Genomic DNA, 24,935 nt, shown 5'->3' with positions numbered 1-24,935 from the left:
TAAATAACCTATAAATTGTCATAATCTGCTGCTTCCTACCAGAAATCAATTTCAATGAGCTGGGGTAAACTTTGTTAGATATGTGTCTGCATTGAAAAGAACCCCAATGTCTATGTTTTTAGCCATGTCTGGAGTTTCACGTAGAATAATAATTTAGATTTTGACAATTTGTGTCTTTTCACCTGATTTGCCAAGCATTGAGTTGTTTTACTGCGCAGTGTAGCAGACCTGTCTGCTGCTTCTCCTTATGCTTTCTCATATGGTAGAAATATGAAGAGTTTCTATTCAGCAGAACAGAAAGATGACACCAATTTAAAAATAGAGGGGGGAGGAAAAAATGCTTTAAGTTAATACATAACTAACGCAGGGTGTCAGTATGAATTTTGTCCCTAAATTGAAAAAATGCTTAACAAGCTTCAGAGGAAGATGTAACAGTTGCATGGATAGTGCTAATATCCACACTTACGTTGGATAGGGTAAAACACTTTGAAGAGTAGAGCAACTCATAAGCTTTGGCACTTGACCCAACCTTTAATTCATGGCAGATTGTACTATCTATTGCATTTTTCTCTACGGTGAAAAGACTCTGAATATTGAGTTCATCATCAACCAGTGTTACGTTTCTCTGAGAAATTTCTGCATTTTCAGATAAAGTTGGCTTCTGTTGTTTGTCACTTTAAACTTTCAAATCTTAGGCATTGACATGTGAAATCTCCTGTATTTGCTTGTAATGTTGGTCACTTATTGTGTTTGAGTTTTTCTTTCTTCCATTTGTTTCTTTTAAGTCACATATTCCCTGGCACTTCTCTCTCGCCTTTTTCTTTCCTGAGTCCACTCAGAAGAGAAAACTACCGCTAACTTCTATACAAGAAAGTGTTTCAACTGCTAGATGTTGACAGGGAATGTAATAGTAAGAACTCTACACAGAGCAAGGAAGTCATAACTTTCATCCTTTGGTTTTCCCTCCTCCAAAAAGACTGCCATCTGAAAGAGCCACCCAGGTTTTGAAGTCCTGAAACACTTTGGTAATAGCTGTGGTTAAAATTGAGTTCCATGTAAAGCATATTTTCAGTAATCATGTTGAAGCTTTGAATATTTGCATTAGTTTTTTATGATCTTCTATGACTGCTTATCAGAAATTAACTTTTTTCATGAGTTTTCTTCTCTTTAACAAGCATGGACTGCTGCTTGTACCTTCAGTGCTTCTGTCATGAATCTCTTTAGTTACCAGTCTTGGAGAATAACATAGGATTATCCATATTGAATCAAAAGTACTTTTATATTACAATTTCTGTGGTTTGATGTAGTATGTGTAACTTCCGTTTGCATTTTGACTGAGATGCTGGTTTAATAGGCTCAGATTTTTACTTTATGATTTTGTTGCTTTTATTGTTGAGTCTGAGAAAATATGGTGTTGCATATCTTGTGCACTGCAACATATTAACAGGTCAGTTAAAGGGAGAGGTGGCCTGCAGTATCAGCTTTATATTTGGATTGCTTGTCTTTTGATACTTGAAGCTTATGCAGTCTATGGGATTATTAGTAAATTTCTTATTAGTTTTGAGTAAGAGGAGATTGCACAGAGGGCTACGAATTGCTTTATTGTTGAGTTCTTAATAATTGAAACTGATACTGCCAGAAGAAAACTGTTTTGTTTCTTTGACGAAAAATAAGAAAGTAGGAGAGGAGGAAACAGAGAAGTCTTGGAGTCCCCAGAGTAAAGCCATGGAAGACTTTGGAGAAGAATCCTATCATCTTTTTTCTTGTCCCCGTGCTATAGACCTGGTCTTTCTTCCTTTCCTTGTTATGGGCATTGTTGTCCTTCTGTTTTCTTTGATATTTGTGATATTATCTCCCTATAGTAATATTCCCCTGAACCTGTGGTATGGTTAATAAAATTGAAAAATCCCCGACCTAAGCTGTAATGTTAAAGTTGAATCAGGCATGTCACACACAAAGTTCATAGACCAGAACTGTAGATTTCTCTCATTCTTGCTTCTGAGAGAAATAAACAAAACCATCTTACTAAATTACAAAATAAGTTGTCAGATCACAGTCAATGAAATACAGTTTCGAAAAATCAAAATTAGAAGTTGTTTGATTTTTGTAGTATAGCTTATAGTATGAGATGAATGACATTTCCATGGGATCAGAGTAGATGTGCTGATACTGTAGATACTTCTTTATCACTTTACTGGATGCTTAAATATAATTGCAATGTCTTTTCTCTTTATTTGCATGATTTTATCAAAAATCATAGAGCTAACATGTATATGCATGTGTGCACATATGGATATATGCCATTTGACTTTGCAGTGAAGGGTAAAACAACCCAGAAAGATTAGAAGCAGAATCATAGAATCAGAGAATGGTGTGGGTTGGAAGAGACCTTAAATATTAAGATCTCTTAAAGATTTCAGGAAGAAGGTCAACAAAACCTCCACTTTAGACTTCCAGAGGGCCTGTATGTAAAAGACTGCCTGTATAAGTCCCTGCTTCTATGGAATTCTATACTGTAACACTCTATTGGAATTACTGGTGGTCTTACTGTGTTGGTGATAAACAGTAAATATCTACATACTTAGTATGGGACAAAAAGATTTTTGCCAAACATAGATTTCAGTTTTGCATGGAAAGTAGGGGGTTGAGTCTGTCATTTAGAATCCGATAGGAGATTTCTGTCCTTCTCCCAGTATGGATTCAGTCTTTTCTATTTTAAAAGAAAGGTTATAGAATATTACAATAGAGTCCTTGTCTCTGAAGTAAAAAAATGTTATTATGTTTATGTTATGTTATTATGTATATGTTTATGTTATTCAAAATACTTTACATGCTGGGGGGATTTTTTTTATCCTTGGGCGTGTTTCTTTTCACTTCTTACTCTACTTCTCCTTCTTTAGAAGTCCTTTGGTGATTAATTTTTTTTAAGTGGCTAGTAATTACACTCACAGAGCAAAATTTGAAGTTCTTATTTTGTCTTCTGTAGCCAGAGAAGCTCTTTGTGCACATGGGAGCTAACCATGTCCCTTTGCTGTGGCACAGAGCCATCTGTTCATCTCTTGTTCTGACTCTATAGCTGAAGAAGGATACACATGCTGGATAAAATACACCCATTGTTCAAGTCAGATTGAAGTGGGATATACATATATATTCAGCCAATAAATAAAATTAATTTTATTCTTTCTATGAGGATAGTGATTTTCTACAGAGGGGGACACAATGTCTTGCCATTTCTCTATTGTCATTGCCCCCACCTCATTTCCCCTTCTGCTAAGTCAAAGACCCTAAGTGTAAAGGGAGACTTAACTTTCTTGGAGGCATATAAATGGGAGCAGCAAGAGGGAAGCTCCTCAGCAGAGATACTGACTGATACAATGACAGCTCCAGGAGGGGGAACATCCATCCCCTTTGGTAGACAAGGGTCCTGGCAGGATGTGATTTGAAACTTGCAAATCCTTCGGGTGGCTGTCAGAAAAAAGGATGGGGCCAAGATATTCAGAGGACACTCCACACAATGCTGCTGCTCTGCCTGTTTGTAAACAAATACTGTCATTTACTAATAATTAAGTGCTCCTAGTTCAAGCTGTAGATGACCTTCTTCAAAAGGACATGAGTAATAGAAGAAAATGCACTGTATATTTTAGACATTCTGATATGGGGTAGCAAACTGGAAGAGAGCTAAAGCAGAAGGGTCAACTTCATGTCTCTTGTGAAAACTTGAAAGTACAGATGAGGGATCAATGTAAGCTTGGTGTGGAGCTGTGATTATATCTGCACTGCAACAATATAGCTTAGTTGCTCTAAGCTGATAAATGTGCAATCTCTGTACCCACACACACACAGTCTGTGGTACGTTTATATCCGTGCTCTGCCCTTGCCCTCATGCTGCATGCTGTGTGAGGAAGGCCACTTGTGTAACTGCCAGAGTTGTACAGGAGGCTATGCTCTCTTTTTGTAACTCTCCTTTTTCATGTCCCAGTTAGCAAGACCTATTTGTTCCTCTGGGCATTAGCCCTCCTGCAAAGATATTGTTCTATATGATCCAAAGCAAAAAGTCTCGTCCCGATCAAGGATTCAAGAAGTGGTCAATTTGCTGTAAAGTCTCTTTAATGTCTAAGAACCATTGCTTTCTATGTTGTAATGTTCTCACTGTTAAAACCAAAACACAAACCAAAAAAACCCCTAAAACACCAGCCTCTGAGCTCAGTGTTCTCCTTTTACAGACTCGGCAACGATGCCATACAAGTCAGGAAGTTAATTTCTGTAAAAGAGCAGCTTGTTTGTGTTTCTGGTCTGTTTATTAGTGTGGAGAACACAGCTATAGGCAGCAACATCATCTTTGTAATCTCCCAGCTTGTTACCTGAATTGTGAAGCACAAGCTTTACTCTACAGAATCCACTCTAAGATTTATATCCATAAAACTTCTTATAGTGCTGATCCAAAAGCATCATCACTACTAACACCAAATCATAGATGATACCTGGCACTTTATGAAAAACATGGGAAGAGGTTCACAGCTTATAGACACCCGGAGTCTAAGCACTTAAGGATCCAGACAAGGACTAGGGAAATACAGAAATAGATAAGCTTAAGCAGAAGTGAGCTAAAAGCAGAACTTAAAAAGGAAAGTTTCCATGACCCCTTGAAGAGAAGCAGCCCTGTACCAGAATATGCTGTTTCCTTCTAAATGGCTGAATTTAGAAGCTAGTATTACTTTTAGCAAGTTTGGGACTTAATTTTTTAGAGCTGTTTCAGAAACAGTGGCTTTCTTAATTGGAGGAACAGACAACTTGTTCTTAGAGTCAGTGTGGAGTTAAAATCCAGATCTCTGTGCTTTGACTATATGGAACTGAGAACCGGGACAAGATAACTGGCAGCTTTAACTCAAAAATGAATGCCTCTTCAAGTTGGTTATCTGTAGCTATTTCCCCTCCCTCAGCTGTTTTCTTGGCCTCTCCCTCAGATGTTCGTGCCTGTCCATCCAGCAAGGATGCCATATCCACTGACAAGGCAGCCACTGAACTGCTGCAAATTACAGCTTTGCTTCTTAAAGAGTCTGCAGCATTTTACCTTAATATGCTGGACTGTTAATTTTATGTTTGTTGCTAAATTTAAAGTGGGAAACTTACAAAATAAATAAATACAAATCATAACTAAATGAGCAGCTATGTAGGAAGGAGACTGTCCTCTGCACATGTATGTTAGAAAGCAAAATCTTGCCTGTTTCTCTGTATCTGATAATTTCTCATTTTCCTAAAAGCAGTTGCAATCAGCTGTTAAGAGGAAAACAAGAATCATAAATGTTGGAAGCAAAACTTTTTTTTCTAATCTATCAGTTAAAATAGTTAAAAGCTATTTTTTTAAAGAAGTTGTAATGATATCTGCATCCTTCCCAAGGCGGTGTTTGCCCAGTTCCCCTGAATTGTACCATGTAGCATGCTGTTTGTGGCAAAGGAGTAAATGCGACTTGCTTGTCACTGAATGTGATACATATCTTCCCTCCCTCTCCACCCTGCAGCAGAAACGATGGAGATTTAATTAGAGCAAATCAAAACCAGCTTCTAAAAAACAAATATGATTGAAAATTGTTTTCATAATTATACAATGGTTTGAATTATATTTCTTACTGAATCTTGTTCATATAATATAACACTAGAAAACATTTTAAACTTGATTTCATTGGTCTTTTTGAAGGGCATTAGGACTTTTTAGTCTGATAGACAGTCTGTGGCCTCCGGTAGTGCCTGTAAAAGTTCCTGGACAAAGTCAAGACTCTGAAATGGTAAGTCTTGTTATTATGGAATTATTTTTTTTTTCACTTACAAGTACTATTTTTGTTGGTATTGTATTCCTGTTTACTTTGGGAATCAGATTCTCTCCCTCTCTTCAGCTGCAGAGTTTTGTTTTACTGGTTCTGGCAAACTCCTAGGCTAACCTGAAGCCCTCTGGATCAGCAGAATCTTTCAAAAATTATGCAATTGGCCACTTATTAATCTTCTAGAGCTAGAATGGTAGGATGTCCAGACAAATTATTCCTCTCCTTGCAGGAGGAAAGATGTATTAGATAGCGTGGAGCCAGCTGAGAAATCTGTATACAAGGATTTTAACTCATTCTTTTGAAGCACTTTTCAGCCTTAGACTCGAAAGCATTTTTCAAAGAATAACTTCCATGAAGACAGACTGACTACTGGAATCAGGTCTCTTACTAGTTAGGATGAATTTGACTGATACTTGTCTCCTGTGAAGACAATCGAAGGATGAATGCAAAAATAACCTACTAAAAAGTGATTAATGTTTCTGTGACTTTAGGGCATGAGGAGCTGTTTAAATGGATTTAAGGTATGTTACTGTACATTTGCAAATGTAAAATGGTACCTTTACTTTTCCTCTGATTAGCTTTTGTATTTGTATTCTGTCATATCAAGTGTCATTTTGATGAGGTCATTTGAGAAGCTTCTGGGTAGACAAGTGCTTGTGCTGTCCTGCTGCTCTTGTATACGCTGTTCTTTGGGAAGTTGTGGTGTTAAAAACTGGTGTTAGAGCCTAGGGGAGTCAATCAGAACACAAGTTCTAGAAAAGAAGAAAAAGCTGGAAATATACAAGTTTCAAAACCAGAGGACATTAAAGGTGGATATTACTGGTTATTTCTAAAGTCTGAGAATTTTTTCCCTGAAATACAGTGTTCCCTGCATTGTACAGGGGTTTGTGTTGAAGAATAGAAGTTCAGACCTTGGTTATATATAAAACCAAAACTGAAACTGAGTGAAATGGCTGTTTTCTCCTTGACTCTCCCTTTCATCTAGACATTTTGGAAGTCTCAGAAGAATGCATTAAAATATTGTTAACAACAGAATGGGGATATCCGCGGGTGGAGCAAAGCTCTTAAATGTTGTTTAGGATTGTTATGACTTTCATTTGTTCTTCATTTTCTCTATTTTATTAGCAACCAAAAATGCGGGAAATTTCCATAATCATGCAGTTTACACTTCTGTCATGGGTTTGAAACACTAATTTGTCCCACAGCGGATCACAACTTGCATTCTACTGCTGCAGATTTTTGACTGAGTGGAGTTTTTTCCAGTTGAGACACATTTTTCTTGATACAAGCAGTATAGTTTTATGCACACTTTTATGGAAGCAATTTTATGCATAGGTACCTAAATAACAATGTTGTTGGGAAGAGATCTGTGGAACTGATTTCTTTTGAGCCATATGTACATTCAAATACCTTCTTTAGTGCTGTCAGAAGCAAACAGAGTTTAGGTATCAACTTCTTTTGCCTTTTTTTTTTCCTTATGCGGATTTTTTTTAATGGGTGGGCAGCTGTCTTTAATAGATATTCACATTTATTTTATTAAATGAAATGCTTTGTTAATAACAAACATGGCTAGAAGAATATTGTACCATATCCACAATAAAAATTATTTTCTAGCGTTGTCCTTTTTTCCTGAGAAGCTTGTCTAGCCTGGGACCTCTTTAAGTGGTGATTGATAAAGTTGTGAATTCATGGTACTTTTTAAGGGGCAAAGAAAAATATGGCATAACACAAAGGGAACAGTTCTTGTAGCTGTTGCGTTCCTGTTCTTCATTATATCCTTGTGCTGTCCTGGATTTAATTTGGCAGCTTGAAAAGTTTGGCAGCTGTTTACTATCACAAAAACCCACCCACATGCAAAAGTCCCCAAATATCAGGAAAGTTATGAATATTAAAAAAAATAATAATAGGGCACTCCTACCATGTAATAAAAAAATGCAAAACCAGCAACAAGCACCTTGAAATAGTCACTGTGTCTGCCAAGTGTGCCAGATCATGAGTTGTTTTTGTGATGAGGATCAATGTCAGATTATGGAAAGAATGATACACGCAAGCTGATTTCACTTATAACTTGTGAATGTGAGTTTATTAACTCAACTTCTGCTTCAGAGAGTCATTGTTATTAACCATATAATTTTGTTTCCCCATCCCTCTTAAAATCTAAGTTATGTGATTTGTGCTGGCTATTATTATAAAACCTGACTGGCCAAATTAAAGTGCCTTTTTTAAGGTCACATTTCTTTTCCTTACTTTTTCATAGATGACAACTAATCTTGCTCCTCCCAGCTTCTGTTATATTCTTACTGTTCAGTCTGGTGAAATACATGTGGAAGTGGATGAAGAGGAACAGACTTCTAATTTGTACCAGCCACCAGCTGTTCATGGTCTAAAGGAAATTCTTCGGGTAATCTGCTTTACAAGTCAGATAACAAATACTTTATACCACTGGATTTCTGGTATCATGTTTGTCTCATTGCCTGTTTTTGTACTATTTTCAGATGGACGGTTGTAATGAATGTTGTAGCTTTTGGGCGCAAGTGCTATATCTAAGGCTGCAGGTAATCTTTTCACTTAGCAACGAATTCATCATAAAGTCAATATAATGCTTACATGAAGAAGCCAGCATTTATCTTGTTTACGGGAAAACCAAAACCCTTCCTGGATTATCTTCAAGAGTTGTCTGAACAGAATTAGCACCAGATTTAAAATGCCTGTGAATGGGCAAAATCGCCAGTTTCAGTACCATCCAGTCTAGAAAGTGAATTATTTCTGAATAAATTACTATCTAACCAGAGGTAATATTGCACCCTTGTAAGGAAGTTAGTTGAAACTCAATTTATAGCTAAATGCTATCCTTATATACACAGCAAAAAGCTCTCAGTCGGTTGAGTGTCTTGGGATAGAATGTAACAGATGATGGTTATATAAAAACACAGTTTTGCTCTTTGCATGCGAGAGCATGGACTATTTTTGTTGACTTCAATAGAAGCCCCTCAGGCAAATTTGGCTTTTATGGTCCAGTTAGTAGAAAGTAGGAACTTTTAGGTAAATACATCTGCCATCCATACCATGTCGGAAAGCTTATAATTATGTTTATTTATTTGTTTCTGAATGATGCTACAATTCTCTTTCAAAATGTTGCTAACTCCCTCAGTAGTTAAAGGAATTTTTTGTTGCTGATTTATTTATTTTTTCCTGGCGACTGGATCCTCAGTATAGCCAGCACTGGATTCTGGTGGAAAATCATTTGCAATTGTCCATCGGCTCCACAAGAAACAAAGTGTGAATCAAAGCATATGAACTAAAGACAAAGAAATTCCTAAACGAACAGCAAAATAGCAGGAGATGCTTCCCACCAGTGTGAGACATAAATTTAATTTAGGTCTTGCCCTTTTTCTTCAAAAGCCAATGAGTTCTGATTTGATTTTTAGGCAGGGAGTACTTTAAACTCCTGAGATGGGGGGTATCTTTTGTGTTTCCTCCATGCTAAGTGAGCATTTAACAGAACATTTGCAAACATGAAATTAGGGCTAGGTTGGTGGGATCTTTAGAGTGCTAACAGAAAGGTGGACACATACATGCATGAACTTCTATTTCCAAGAAACCTGTTCTATTAAAAAATAAACTAAAATTACAAACTAGTGGTATCCCAACCAAGTATTTTTGTACTCAGGAATGTGTACATCTGAGATGCTGTGGATCATCAGTGTTCTTGTTTAGAAGCACTTAATCACTTAATCAGAGAAAAGATGAAGCATGCAGAAGCAGATGTGATTTTAATGGAACCTTGTCTAGCAGAAAAAAAAAGGCCTATGATTTCTTCTTGCTACTAGGAGGTTTATTAGCTGGTTTTTCTTTTAACAGCTATTCACTTACTGAACTGTAAGCATTAAATTTTCGGAAGTGAACAACATGAGTGCTCATAATTTTTTCAAAGTAATGTTGGAAAAGCAATAGCAGATATTCTTCTTCTGCTTAACTTCTGGATATCTGCTCTAGGAATGTAAGGGTATTTACCTGCAGTTAGTGTATTGCTTGCCAAATCCTCCCCAAAGAAGGAAACAAACAGCAGCTTGCTTACTGCAGCTGCCTTTGCCAAGTGGACATATCCTTCGCATGAAAAATCATCAAGTCATAATAAGTGAGGAAAGGACTATGATTTGGTTATTTTGCCGATCTATTACTGCTAGAAAGTCTGCTATGGAAGCTAATTCAAATGTACTTCAAATATAGTATTTATTCCATGTAGCTGCAGTATCCTGAGATAGTTCATTTGTGTGAAGGAGGAATGGAAATATACTTTTATTATTACTCAGAATCTGTACTGTGGTACTGAAGGAATATGAGGAAATATATTCCATCTGTGGTTAAGGAGCTGTCCTTATAACTCAATCCTGCTGCTATTTGTTGTGTCCTCTCTGTTCAGAACAAATTGTCACACATAGCAAGATGATGATTTTATACTAACTTGTGATTTTTGCTGTTATTATTTACTTTTTGGATGATTCTTCTGAAAGCCAACTTTTAATGTGTTAGTAATTCTCATAGGACAGCTGTAAAAATTCTTTCTTTGAAGCTGTCCTAATGCTATCTACACAGAGAAGGTACTCAAATATATATAGTTACTAGGCAATGAAAGAGTGCCAATGCTACAGGCAGCACATACTGTGTTAAGGCATAACCATAATATCTGAGTTACGAATTTTCCTAGTCATTATTTACAATTAATGCATTTGTGCTATGAGCTGCTAGCATGAACAAAATGCTAATTTTAGTGTGTTTAACAGTTTCAAGGTTTGAATTCAATTGAAGACAAAAAGTTGGGGTTCTCATTGCATTATCTTATGCTAGAGACATGCATCTTTGAAAAGAAAATAGTACGATATGTGTCTCTCCAATCATTGTGATATTTCATTTTCATTTAAATGTTTCAAGTATGATTTTTTTAATTGGCAGTCTAATTAAAAATAATAATAAAACCTTCTTAAATTATGAAAGTAATTTAGTCTTAATTAAATATTTTTAATGCTAGAATCTTAAAATTTACAAGTTACTCGGACTGGTAAATGTGAAATATGCTTTGTTATTCAACCCATTTTTTCTAAAGCATGGGAAAACTCACATACACACACAGATATTATAAAAGCTGTGTGTAAAAATAAAACAAATAAACAAAAAACCAAGAGAGAGAAAAGCATGAATGGTCAAATTGTAATGATTTTGGTAGAGACCCTGGAATAAGCACTGATGTGTGTGTAATGTCTGTTTAGTCCGTCTTGTTCATCAATCCAATGTGAAAAATTTACAAAACACTACTAATTATTTTCAGATTTGAAGGCCGAGACAAAATGTTTTGTTTGTGGCATCAGGAGTTCTGATATACCTTATTTTGTGTCACACCATGATATATTTATACCTGTCTTAGGCAGAAAACTTACATTGTCATTGCGGATTCCTCTCTCTTAATTATGAGTTATTTATTTCCCTATTTCTATGCATCACTCAAATATATAGAGACGTTTGTTCAACTGAAAAAATCCTCCAGGTTGGTAAGTTGCAATAGCTATTAGCCAAGGACTGCTCCTATTGGAACCAGATAACAGTACATGGAAAATTCGCTCGCATGGGAACAATATTAGTAGTATCAATAGCTTTTTTTTTTTCTTAAAGGCAAAAATTATGTGAGTCTTTTTTCATAAAACCATAAATAAAACTGTACATGCCCCAAATGTAATAATTTCTGCCAATTTTATTAGTGATTTAAATATGAGGTGGTTGTTTCAGTCTTTCCTTCTACTAAAAATTAACAACTGCATTCCAATTTTGTATCTTTTTTTTCTTTTTTGGAAACTGTAGACAAAGCAAAGTGTTCCTCTAAATCAAAGAGAGATTTGTTTGTTTGTGACTGACTCCACATTGCAAAATGTTCATACGATTCCAAAAGTTGTTGCTGTGTCAGTCGCTGCCTCGTGTGTTCTCAGTACAGAAATCACAGAAGCCCTCAGTGTTACCTCACAGCTTGTCTTCTTCAAGGATGCACTGTGGGGAAATGGTAAGTTTTCTATGTCTTGAAAGCAGCTGTAACCAAACTGAAATAGTATCTTAATCTCTGCCACTGCAGTGTGTGACCTACAGAGACTCGTTCTCAGGTGAAGATGGGACATTGCAAGTTTGGGATAAGAAATTTGAAAGGGGTTGTAATTAGAGCTTTCCTGTAAGGTTTCTTTTTTATATTTTTGAGTTGCTCTCCAAAGGAAATGAGAAATTCTCTGATCTTGCTGTATGTCCACCAGTATTATTGTCAGTCTTCCCTGATCACTGTTGAATTTAATGACCAGTGTCAAATAAATCTTCTAGCTGACAGAAGACTCAAAAATACTAAGCAACTGGGTTTCATTTGTTTCGATATTCTTGCAGAAACTTGTTTTATTGACCTTAACTACCTCTAAAAGGAGCAGAAGAGGCTTGAATGTTCCTAGATACAGAAATGTTACAAACTTTCCCATACTATCTTGGCTGTGAGCCTTCACCACCATACAGATCATGTAATGATGGTAGTTTACATTCATTTTTAGTCAGTCTTTTTTGAGGTCCAGGTATGGTTCTGTATGATGGCTGCATGGGTAGTTCACATCTCATGCCTTTGGTCATTTCCAAAATGTAAGTGTACTGAAGTACCAAGCTGTGTGTCCTGAAGCAAAATTCTCTGCTTTGGTGAATAAAACACTGCATGCACCTATTCTTTGTAATCTTTGAAACAAAGTAAGACCACCTGAAGAGGTGCCCAAGCTTATCACCAGGGAAGACACGTAACGTGTTTGCAGAGATCGTGGTGTGACACAGTACAGGTGGAATCAGACTCTTTTCTGCCATGTTCAAATTTTAGAACATTTTTTCCCCTGGGAGCTGCAAAGTGTACCGAGAGCATGATGCATTTATCACTGAAAGCGAAATGTTTTGTCATTGAGAAAACCTGATGAAGTCTATCCATCTGTTTAGTAGCTGGCAGAGATCATTGTCATTATTGGCCATGACAATTATCATGGTCACCTTTTTCCTTGTTACCGTACTGAGTTGAAATGTCTTTGTTGGCAGGTAGGATTATTTGTGTTGAACGTACTGTTCTCTTATTACAAAAGCCTCTTTTGTACTCGGCTGCCGGTGCTGACCTCAGTGAGCTGACTGGCCCTGTCAGACTCGATGAGCTGGATTCTACAACACAGGCCAACTCGATTTGTGCTGTAAGAGGTTCGTATGGCCTTTCCTGAATTGAATGCAGTTAATTATTTGTGCTCACTTTAATCTTTTATATCTTTGTATTGATTTCTTGCACGAACAGTGCAGAGGGATAAAAAAGCACAGTGTTGCTGAGGGTCATTAGGGTATTTAAGTTTTTATACTTCTTTGTGGGCTGTTTGCCTTTTGCTGGCCAAGCTCTGCTCCCACTCATTCATACCCCAAAATAAATGTTTGATGCACCATCTGTTGTATTCTAGTCCTTCCTTTGCTGTCTTCTTTCAGGAGCCTTCTGTTCACACGAGCCTTGCTGATGTTGGCAACAATACAGTATACCAGTATTTTTTAGGCAGATGCATAGAATATGTTAGCCAGATCCTGGATGGTGTGGGTTAGTGACTGATTTCCCTAGAGCTTTGCTGCAGTGGGGCAATTTAATATTTCACCATAGTCATCGAGCATAACTTAGCCAATATTTGCTCACTGGCCACTTTGGATCATAGCTGCTTCTAACATTTCAGTTCTACCACTAACCATGCAGAAACATTTCTTACAATGTATTTTCTAACATTTCCCAATCATGCATAAATATTTCCTACTGTGTATTTTCTAATACTTTGTCCAGTCAGCTTCTTAAACCTCCCAGTTGTAGAGTGCCTATAGGGAAGAGTCCTTAAAAGCCCAGTAACTCTTGGCTTTTAAAGAGAATTTCCTCTTTTAATTTAACTCCTATGATTCCAGTAGCCCATGTAGAAAATTCTTGATACTATTTGACATTTACACCTTCAAGTAGTCACTGGAGCATTTGAAATGAGCTTTAAAATAATAGCAAATAATGGTTACAAATGAATCCTTCCAGCTATAGCATGATGCACTGAAAAGCTAGTTTGAAACCACGCACAGTTGTTACTAAATATACTTTCTCTTATGGTAGAGCCACAAGTTAGCAATGCCTCTGTGATTAATAAGTGAGCACCTTGCAGTGGCAAATCTGCAGCTCTAACACTGCATAATGACACCCAAGCAAAACTAGAGGCACTTCACTCAAAGCCTTGATTGTTCTGTACATCTCACACTGATTTTATGAGTTACTTGAAAGATATTTCTGTCACTGGGTGTGAAATACTTTTTGTCTTTTTTTTTTTTTTTTTAACCTCTCCAATAGTTATGCTGTTATTAATCACTTCTCTGCTGTTAGTTTTATAACTAAGTATGAGAAGTGCCTGTCTTTGTTTGTGCCATTGACAGTGTACATAGTAGGATAAATCAAACATTTATCTGTCCTTTTTCCACCTTTGAAAAGAAAATACACCTTTGTGATCTACTGTGTAAACAAGTACTTACTTTACAGGCATGGGAGGTGTCACGCTTTCCCTGTTCTGTATTACAGATGGAAGAATGACAAAAGGAGAAATTAATCCTACAACTTTGTCTTGCTTAACCTGAAATTTGTCCAGGATAGCTGTTACCAGTATGTTCCCACACCTTGGTACCAACATAGAATATAATGTATCTTCTTTAAACCTATGCTAATGCTATTTACAAATGATAACTCTCACTTTTATGTGTAAATAAGATTATTTAATAGCATTTAAGATATATATCCACTGTTTGGGATTTCAGCTAGTGCCTACACCTTTCTACTGAAGAAGTGAAACTAATAGCATTAACACTACTTTGTTAATGGGAGAATATGCATTTGATGGAGTAACCCATGAAGAAAAATTTATGATCTCTAAAATTCACTCACTGCCTCTGTCTCTTAACTCATAGAGATGTTAGTGGGCTTTCAATGAGAAGCAATATCACTTCATTCATTTTCTTTGTTCCTCCCTTCACTTCCTATAGTTTTGGACACCTATGTATACTGCATATAGGCATCCTCTCACCTAACACTTGGAGAGGTTACAAAGGCTTTATTGTACCCCTTTTTGAAGTAGTGCTCCTTCCTGCTCCTTTGCAGTCATGGCAGCTCCTCCTGGCTCTCAGGGATTTGGCAGGCTAAATCTTCCCTAGAAAAACCTACTTTTGACCAGTGAAAACTGCAGGTAGTGATTCAAGTCCCCCTTCTCAGATACAGCCATGGGACACAGTGTCAGAGCCTCCGCGAATGCCAGGACTGAGAGGTACACAGGCCATGTTGCCTGCCAGATTTAGGTAGATAGGTCATTTTTGGGAAGGAATATAAATGGGTTAAGTTAGGTTGTAAGGAATGGCTTTAAACTTAAACAGGGGAACTTTAGGTTAGATATAAGGAAGTTCTTCACAGTGAGGGTGGTGAGGCACTGGAATAGGTTGCCCAAGGAAGTTGGGAATGCTCCAACCCTGGAGCATTTTAGGCCAGGTTGGACAGAGCCTTGGGCGACATAGTTTAGTGCGAGGTGTCCCTGCTCATGGCAGGGGGGTTGGAACTGGATGATCTTAAGGTCCTTTCCAACCCTAACTATTCTATGATTCTATGAACCTACCAGCTGGGCCCTAAGCAACCTAGTACAACTCCATAGTGGACCCAGATTTGAGCAGGGGTTTGGACTGGATGAACTTCAGAGATTCCTTCCCTATCAAAAAGGACAGTGTTGCAGTCCAGGCAAATCCACTGAGTTTGTCAGGAATCCTTGTTTCAGGGAAGTCCAGTCATATCAGCCCTGGGACAGAGTGTGTTGCTCTTCAATAGGTGGTTGAAAACCTGTGGTTGCTTTCTATGGGAAGGTTTTATTCTTCTTTTAAAGATGAGTCTGTGGTTCTTACCTGTGAGATCAGGCTTAATAGATTATTTTCTTCTCACTGTGCATTGCAAAGTAATGTCTCACCTCTTTTTGCTGTATAGCAACAGTGAGGATGACTTAAATGTTGGCATATATATGTGCAGTTCATACTGCACAGAACTGTTTTTCCTCTTAACTATGCTTAAGAGCAAATTCTAGTTACTCCATACCACATGTTATGTGGGAATGTTACTTGATTAATGATATTTGCCTAGTATATGGCTCACCACCAGTGACTGAATTTTGACATTGGATATTTTCATATTTAAGCCCTTATTCAGGGGTGTGGGGGTTTTTTTTCAGTTTCCCTCTTAACAGAGTGAACAAAATGGGGTCAATCAGCTTACCTGGGTTTCTCTTTTTGATGAAACTTTTTCCCTTCCTGTCTATTAATCATGATAGGATTCATTAAAAAAAAAAAAAAAAGGAAAAGAAAAATAAAAGTTGAATGTTTCAACCATTGTGTTGAAAAAGTGTTATTTTTATTCCTCAGCCCCTTTTTGCATTCCTCGCCAGAGACCTGTTTTTCCAGGTGTTGTCCTATTATCAGTCTCTTCTTAATGATGTCAGCTACAACCCGTAAAATGGGCTAGAGGTAAAATTGAATTTTGGTTATCTGCGTTTCCATTTAAAAGAAGAATCTTGGGAAAATACCAAAAGGTTTGTGAATGCCAAGCAAAATCTAGAGTCCTGACAAAGATGTGCAGCAGTTCAGCAGCTTCAACTTGAGAAATCCGTTTGCAGGACACAAGATTATAGCGTGCAAGACAAACTAGATTATTAGACCTGTTGCTGCTTTGAATTGTTTTGACTTCAGTGATCTCTGTTGGTTTTCTCAAGGGAACTCAACACTGTCGTCAAAATAAACCTCTCCACTAGACATAATCTCATCAGTATGATCCTGATTCATTTTCTTCAGATGTACCTGTATTACCTGTGCAATGGCATCCTGCAGTTGCACACAACTGAGGGAAAATTAAAAGGCTTAGAGAGAAACGGATCTGTCAGAAAAGGGGATTTTGTTTTGTTTTTAAAATGATTTTTTAATGAAGAAGGAAACATTCAGCAAACTAGTTGGTAGCTTTTCCATGAACAAGAATCAGAATCACTCAGATTGGAAAAGACCTTTAAGATCATCAAGTCCAACCATTAGCCCAGCACTGCCAAGTACACCACTAAACTATGTTCCTAAGTGCCACCATACCTCCTGGGCTGGTAACTCAACCACTTCCCTGAGCAGCCTGTTCCAATGCTTAACAACCCTTTCTGTGAAGAAGTTGTCCCTAATATCCAATCTAAACCTCCCCTGGTGCAGCTTGAGACTTATTTCCTCTTGTCCTATTGCTTGTTACTTGGGAGAAAAGACCAATACCCACCTCACTACATCCTCCTTTCAGGTAATTGCAGAGAGTGATAAGGTCCCCCCTGAGCCTTCTTTTTCCCAGACTAAACAACCCCAGTTCCCTCAGCTGCTCCTCATCAGATTTCTGCTCTAGACCCTTCACCAGCTTTGCTGCCCTTCTTTGAACATGCTCCAGCACCTCAGTATCTCTCTTGTAGTGAGAGGCCCAGAACTGAACACAGTATTTGAGCTGCAGCCTCACCAGTGCCAAGTGCAGGGGGACAATCACTTCCTTGGCCTTGCCGGCCACACTATTTCTGATACAGGCTAGAAACCTGGGCACAAGCTGGCTTATATTCATCTGGCTGTCGACCAACATCTCCAGGTCCTTTTCCACCGGGCAGCTTTCCAGCCACTCTTCCCCAAGCCTGTAGCATTGCATGGGGTTGTTGTGACACAAGTGCAGGACCCAGCACTGAGCCTTGGTCACCCTCATACAGTTGGCCTTGGCCCAGTCATCCAGCCTGTCCAGATCTCTCTGTAAAGCCTTTCTACTCTCTAACAGATGAACACTCCCACCAACCTGGTGTCATCCACAAATATACTGAGGGTGCACTCGATTCCCTCATCCAGATTGCTGATATTAAACAGAACTGTCCCCACTACTGAGCCCTGGGGAACACCACTTGTGACCGGACGCCAGTTGGATTTAACTCTATTCACCATTCACCATCCACTCCATTGAAAGAGAAGCATGCCCATGCTGTGGCATAAAGCATCCTACCTTGTAGTAGCAGCTACTGATGGAAACTCCCAGTTATCACAAAAATTGAAGAATCAAAAGTATTCCTGTAACAGTTTTGACAGTATTGCTTGTTCTGTCAGTGAAATCCACATTGTTTCATTGTCATGCATAGAAACTGGGTCATAAATGTTGTATTTGAGAAGTACCTTTCATGATATTCAGACTTGCTGTCCTTTGGATTTCCAAAGAAAATTACAGTTTCATTGTTTATGTGTAGCTCCCTCCTTTCTGTCAGTCCTTGCCCCAAGAGATCCAGGAAGGCAAGGGATTAATACTCCGTCTTTCTTACAAACCAGACAGTGTAAACACTTCCTTAGTCTCCAAGGGTTTATTTTATTGAATGTGGTATGAAACTGTGAGATTCTTGCTCAATAGGAGTTGAAATTTTTAGTCTGTACTTCTGTTGTACCAGTGAGGGTTTATAACTTCATTCTTACAGGTGACCCACTTCAAAATACTTTGATATATTTTCTCCAAAAATAATGCTCACAATTTCAGCGTATCATTACCATAAAACATAATACACTCTTTATTGGCCTCTCACAAAACTCTGAATATGTTTCTTCATGCCAAAACTAGCAAGGCCCTTTATATTAGTCAAAAGTATCTTTGGCATTCCCTGCTTAGGCATACACTTGAGTCTGTGAGCCAGATCTAATCTCTGTTAAATCAGTAGAAATGAAGAGTAACTCCACTGTTAATGGAATTTAACCTGTATCGTTGTTTTTGAAAGGGATTGGATTTCTCACTGGTTTGTGTTTCCTAAATATCAATATCAAGCTATCTGACCTGATGTTTTTTATAGCTATTTATTGCCAAAGAAACATCAGAGAACTAGAAAGAAAACAAACAAACAGAAACAGATCAGAAAAGCAATAAAGCCCAAACCAAATGAGCTGAACCTGTTTGGAAAGTTAATTATCAATCATCTGCCTTCTGGTATTTTTAGAATGTAACGTGTTCTGCAGTACCATCATGCCTTGTTGGAGGGACGAAGGAGAAAGAGTGAGACTGTTGAAAGAGCTGATGCTTGCTCTGACGAGTCTTCAGCTGAGTGTCAGAAAGGATCAAACCTGCTGTGAATCCAGGAGTGCCTGTGTTTGCTAGCTTAATGCCAGTATTTTGTAACAATTTCATGTTCTGCAGGTACTGTTGTTGGAGTTAATGAGAGCACTGCTTTCTCCTGGCCTACCTGCGACAGATGTGGCAATGGAAAGTTGGAACTGTGTCCCCAGGACAGGTGAGAGTCAGCATGCTCCAGAGCACTCCAGGTGTTTTGCAGATGTAGCCATAAGAGCAGTAGGTGATGCAATGATTCCTGCAGGCACAGGCTGCACTTTGTTCCTTCCTAGAGCTAAGACATAGTATTTTTATTGCTGATGAACTGATAAAGCCTGCAAGGTTAGATTAATTTATTAAAGAAAGATACAAGTAGATATGAAATGGTTTGAATTTGCAGTTATCACATTTTTTTCAAACTAATGTTACATTATCACTCATAAAGATTTCATAGCTCACTGCATTATAATATTAGTTTTAATAAACATCCACAGAAATCGCAGGTCTGATTTGAAGCTTTTTGTGTTTGTCTGCCCTAGCTTGTTCCCCTGTGTACCACCAATTCTCCTCGCTTTTATATTGAACTGTGAGCTTTGCTGTAATTTACGTAAGTGTGAAAGAGTTGAGTTTCAGACCTAGGAAATTTATAGCCCTTCTAAAAAAGATGTTGAATGGCTCTGGGAGTACAACTGTCCCAGATGTGAAGACTGATCCTACAGGACCTGTTACCACCCAAAATGCTAAACCTGCGTCACACTGGCATGCTTTTGAAAAGCCGCCCCTTCAGCTGCTTAGCCAGCTTGCTCTTGCAGAGTCTGAGATACCTGATGGAGTAAAAACATGAGAGGATAAGAGAGTCAGAGAATAAAAAGAAAGAAAGGGGGCTTCTTTCTACTGGAAAAGCCCACAAAAAGTCTGAGGAGAAGTTTGGTGGGTTTGATCCCACTGAAATAGATAACATTTTCCTAAATATGAGAAACTTTACCTCCTATGCTTTGTTACATATAGCCTGTGGGGAGGAAAGGCTGAAAATTAAAGTTGTCCTATATAGTAGTGTAATTTAACAAAAAAAGTATCTGTACTGTGAAGGACGTTCTGCTTCATTTGGAGAACAGTGTAGCATCAATATTTGTTTAAGATGTTACTCCAACAAGCACTTAGAGCTGAGCTTTATTTTATGCATATGACTTAAGCATGTGCTGAAAATGTTGAGTGTTAGCTGAACAAGGGCCTAAATCAATAAGTCACTTGGGCCAAATTTATACTACAAATTTTCTCTTGCCATAACTTCTAGAAGGATATGGGATTAATATTTGCTTAAGTGAGGTAACTATAAATAGCAACCTCCCACCATGTTGCCAAAACATATAACAGGAAGATCCTTTTGCTAGAAGATGTTTAGGTCTCTCTCCAAGACAGTTACTTAGCTCTGCCAATAGAGAGCCCTATTTGCTGTTGTCAACTGAATTTCTACCAGGACTTTCCTACTAGCAGTCTACCAACAAAGTATTTTAGAGAATAAGCTAGCTGGTTTTCTGTGTGTTTTGATTTACAACTGATAGCTTTTCCATTTCTCTGTGCTTTTCTGTCATTACTGATGTGTTTCAGAGGATCACTGTATTGCAACCAGTGTTCTCAAGTTGTCATTTCACCAGTTTTGAAAATGCAGCTCGAAGTCTTCTTGAGTTGTTCATCCCGATCTCAAAGTACAATAAAAGTGAAGGTATGGCATGAAATGAGCTTCAGTGTATTGAGTATGGTGAGACTGCATGTGTAGACATATAGGTACTTTTATGCACAGTTCTATAAACAGCTCTGTCAGAAGAAAAATTAAAAGATGCAAGAGTATCCCATAATTTAATCTGATACTAAACTTGTGTTCTCTTGGACTAAGAACTCAGTTCCCAGCTCTTACTCAAATAATACAGTCATTGAGTTCACCCTGAGGTTTGCAGACTGATTCATGGTCCAGCTTGAAAGGCTTTGTTGGGTTGGGTCAGTCTCCAAAGCCTAAAGGAATGTGTGTTTTTAGATTTCCATTCTGAACATCTTTTATGTCACCTTTCCTCTGCTTTCTTGCCAGAGAAACAAAACCATTCTATATTAAAATGATAAATCTTTGTTCAATGTGACTGTTTTAAACTGCGAATAGAAGGTCTTTGCATACGTAAGATTTTTTGTCATGAACAAAATCTGTTAATTTTCTCGTTTCAGCTGTTACAAAGGACAATCTCTTCCCTCCTGATGTCCTCCGCTAGTGAGGATGGGGTAGGTATAATGGATGCTGATGAAAGAAAGTTAAACTACATAACTTACTGTAGAGGCAGAGTGCAGGAGACATGAATCAGGTGGGAAGATACTTGAATCATAGAGATGAAAGGAATTCCTGGAGGTCTTTGCCCAACCTACCATTCACACTGGGCTATTGCCAATGTGTAGGCTGGTCAGTTGTGGCTTTGGGTGGTAGGGTCTTGAAAACCTCCAGGAATGGAGATTCTGCCTTTCCGGGCATCTTGTTTCAGAGCTGCACCAGGAGTGGCAGGGGAGTTCTCTAGAAATAATGAATTATTTTTCTTGTGTCCAGCCTGGGATTGGAGCAGCCGGAGCCCTTTGGCAATGCCACCTCCCACCTGCTATTGCAGGGCTATTATCAGGCTGACACCCTCATTTTTAGAAGAGGGCTGCTGCAGGTGGGCTGTGTAGACAACTTGAGCTCAGCTGCGGATCTGCAGAGCTATCTGCAAGCAGCAGTATGGACAGACATTCAGAGCTGCGATGGGTAGTGCTGGGCTTTACTTCATTTTCTGGCTGAGGATCCAAAGACAGCAAAGATACAGTCCAAGCATCCCACCTTTTGGGGCTCGTCTTCCAAACCCTATATACCACAACTACTGTCTAATAGCACAACCATGAAACTACTGTCTGGTGGTAATAGTGAAGAAATTTGCAAAATGCATGCAAGAAAATAACTCATAACTGTATGAATGAAACACATGTGAGCCATGGGGAATCCATGGGCTAAAGTACAGTTTATGTAATCATGAAGTAGTCATTCCTTTAATCCGAGATATCAGAAGAACCCTGACATTTGGCACAGTGACCCAGATTTATCACAGGTGAGGGAGGCACTGTGTAGGTGCGTGGCTGGCATTGGCTGCCGGATGGTCAGCAGTGAAGGAGTGGCACCTTCAGAGGGTGATTAAGTCCAATTAGGATGCTGAGATTCCCCCCTCTCCATTGCATGTAGAAGGGAGCAAAGGGCAGCTCATCATGTTTAATCATCCCAGTTAAAGATCTTCAGTTAAGTGATGCATTGGGGTCATTTTGCTTTACGTCTTACACAGTCTTCTAGCATTCTGCTGATACTTGCTCCATGTTTTTAATGGATTTAATAGATAATATTTAAAGCGGAATGCTGCTCTGAAATCATAAATTATTTTTCTTCTGCTGGAGGGTATTTCATTTAAGCAAAGGTATACAGGAAATTTCAAAAATATGGTTGCTCTTTTATTAAGCCATTAAGTCTTGCTAAGTTGTACAGGATGTGTCTGCTTTGGTTACAGACTGACAAAACACAGTTATTTTTTGAGTTATTAAAATTCGACCAACCTCTTCTTCATGTTTCAATTTTTATAATGCTTGTATTTGGAAGTTGGCAACCTAGAAACATTTTTTTCCCCTAGCTGAAATTCAGGGATAATTTTTTCACCTTTTTTTTTCATAAGCATTTCTGCTCCATTTTAAAAAGCAGCACATCTCCACAAAGATGAATCACAAGAAGTACCACTTGAGGTGGCATTTTTTGCCAGTGCTGCTAAAGTTTCTAAGGATGTAGCTTTGTAATCAATTCTTTTGGCAGGGAGGTTAGTTTTAGCTGTCACTGGCCCTGGCCAGTCACTGGTTCCTGACCTAGTGGCAGCCCCTCTGTTACACCAGTATAGCTGTTTGTGCAGCTGTGTGGTGAATTGGACTGCAGAACTGGCCTGGGATAAAAATAATCAGGGGGGAAAAAAGGTATGTTTATACCTTGAACCAGGCAACAGGCGTGGGTATCCCATACCTGTACAAATGCACAGACCAGACGAAAGCGGAGGCATGGGCAGAGGCTGGTTGTAGGCAAGTCCCATTGAGAAAAGAAATCACAGAATCATAGAACGTTTTGGGTTGGAAGGGACATTAAAGTTCATCTAGTTCCAACCCCCCTGCCATGGGCAGGGACATCTGCCACCAGGTTGCTAAAAGCTGCATCCGACCTTGAACACTGCCAGGGATGGGGCAGCCACAGCTTCTCTGGGCAGCCTGTGCCGGGGCCTCAGCACGCTCATAGTGAAGAACTTCTTTGTAATATCTAACTTAAATCTCCCCTCTTTCAGCTTAAAGCCATTCCCCCTTGTTCTGTCACTACAGGCCCTTGTAAAAAGACCCTACCCAGATTTTTTGTAGGCCCCCTTTAGGTACTGGAAGCTGCTCTAAGGTCTCCCCAGAGCCTTCTCTTTTCCAGGCTGAACAAGCCCAACCCTCTCAGCCTGTCTTACAGGGGAGGCACTCCAGCCTTCTGATCATCTTCATGGCTCTTCTCTGGACTTGTTCCAACATCCCTTGTGTTGGGGGCCCCAGAGCTGGATGCAGTACTACAGGTGGGGTCTCATGAGACTAGATGGGGAGAATCACCTCCTTCAACCTGCTGGCCATGCTCCTTTTGATGCAGCCCAGCATATGGTTGGCTTATATGGATATAACTGCAATCTAAGAAACCCTCTCAAGCCAAGCATCAACTATCATTGTTACCAGTGGTTCTGTCAACGTGCTGTCTCCTCTTAGAGGAATCACCCCAGCCTCACATCCCTCACCTCCAGACAGAGTACAGCTTCTACAGATTTGCTTAGGCATGTCTCGAGGGTAAACTGCCAGTCAGATCATTAAACAGCAGGGACAATGTAGGTGCTGGTGATTGTACAGCACAAAGTATGTGTAGGGGTGAGTAAAATGAGTAGCAAAGTATTTTTTCCTTTACTGGATCTGTTAGCTAAGGGAATTGATACCTATTATGTACATACACATTGCTAGCACATGTGAAATCCTGCAAAAAGCTAGTCAGAAAGCTGAATAAAGGGAGCACATGTAGGTTATGCTTCAACAAACTTGAGTTCAAACTCACAGTAGCGTTTATTATTATTATATTTAACCAGCTCGGTTTTAAAAGCCTGGTGGGGAAGCAGCACATGAAGCAGGAGATCTAGTTACTGAAAATCTAATGTATTCATCCTTTCCGTCAGTTCTAACGCACCTTTCTTTCTGAGTCCTTAAAAAAATTGTCTGTTGGAAGAGGACCTGAACACCCTGCATCTGCCCAGCCGAATGCTGCTTGGAACAGAATGTCCAGGACTGTTTGTTTTAATCAACATGCTTTTATCACTGCAGAGTTATGAGGTGCAGAGCGTGCTGGGAAAGGAGGTGGGGTTATTGAACTGCTACGTCCGCTCCATAACCAGCCACCCCAACTGCGTTGCACTGGAGGAAATTGCTCTTCTGGAAGCAGCAGCGAGACACTGAGTTGAACTCTAGTCAGCTATTATAGTATCTGTGGACTTTGTAATGTGGTTATCTGTTAACTAGTGCCACAGATAATGTATAAAGCAAGTGTGATAAGTATTCAGATAGTTTATTAAAACTGTGATTTACAAAGCACATTGTGCGAATCCTGGAAAAATATCTATAAAAATAAATCTGTTAAGTTTTCTCGACTTTCTGAACTCTGCTTTTTCGGATCAGTTCAGCGTTAAAGAATACAGTTCTTTGGTGTGTTTGCTGTTTATGTGTATAAACCAAGTCATTCTGGAAGTTTTGGATGGTTGTGAATATTTTTTCTTTTTATAATACTGTATTTATTATGTGTAGAGGAAAAATATTTT

General features: G+C 38.7%; 1 protein-coding gene across 1 annotated transcript in view; it reads left to right on the top strand.

Annotated features, from left to right (window-relative positions):
- SPIDR (scaffolding protein involved in DNA repair) overlaps positions 1–24,576 on the top strand; it is a gene marked incomplete at its 5' end in the record, with an annotated part of 28,125 nt that extends 3,549 nt beyond the window's left edge. Inside the window, 8 exons of the mRNA XM_010011474.1 lie at positions 5,696–5,783; positions 8,077–8,220; positions 11,673–11,868; positions 12,912–13,064; positions 19,111–19,204; positions 20,632–20,746; positions 21,238–21,291; positions 24,445–24,576. Of these exons, the coding sequence (XP_010009776.1) occupies positions 5,696–5,783; positions 8,077–8,220; positions 11,673–11,868; positions 12,912–13,064; positions 19,111–19,204; positions 20,632–20,746; positions 21,238–21,291; positions 24,445–24,576 (976 nt within the window). The remainder of the gene's footprint in view (positions 1–5,695; positions 5,784–8,076; positions 8,221–11,672; positions 11,869–12,911; positions 13,065–19,110; positions 19,205–20,631; positions 20,747–21,237; positions 21,292–24,444) is intronic.
- Positions 24,577–24,935: the final 359 nt, after the last annotated feature.

The sequence above is a fragment of the Nestor notabilis genome, unplaced genomic scaffold (genome assembly GCF_000696875.1).
Source record: "Nestor notabilis isolate BGI_N333 unplaced genomic scaffold, ASM69687v1 scaffold2053, whole genome shotgun sequence".
Classification (NCBI taxonomy): domain Eukaryota; kingdom Metazoa; phylum Chordata; class Aves; order Psittaciformes; family Psittacidae; genus Nestor; species Nestor notabilis.
Note: the sequence above shows the minus strand (reverse complement) of the source record. Positions and strands in the feature narration are given on the sequence as shown.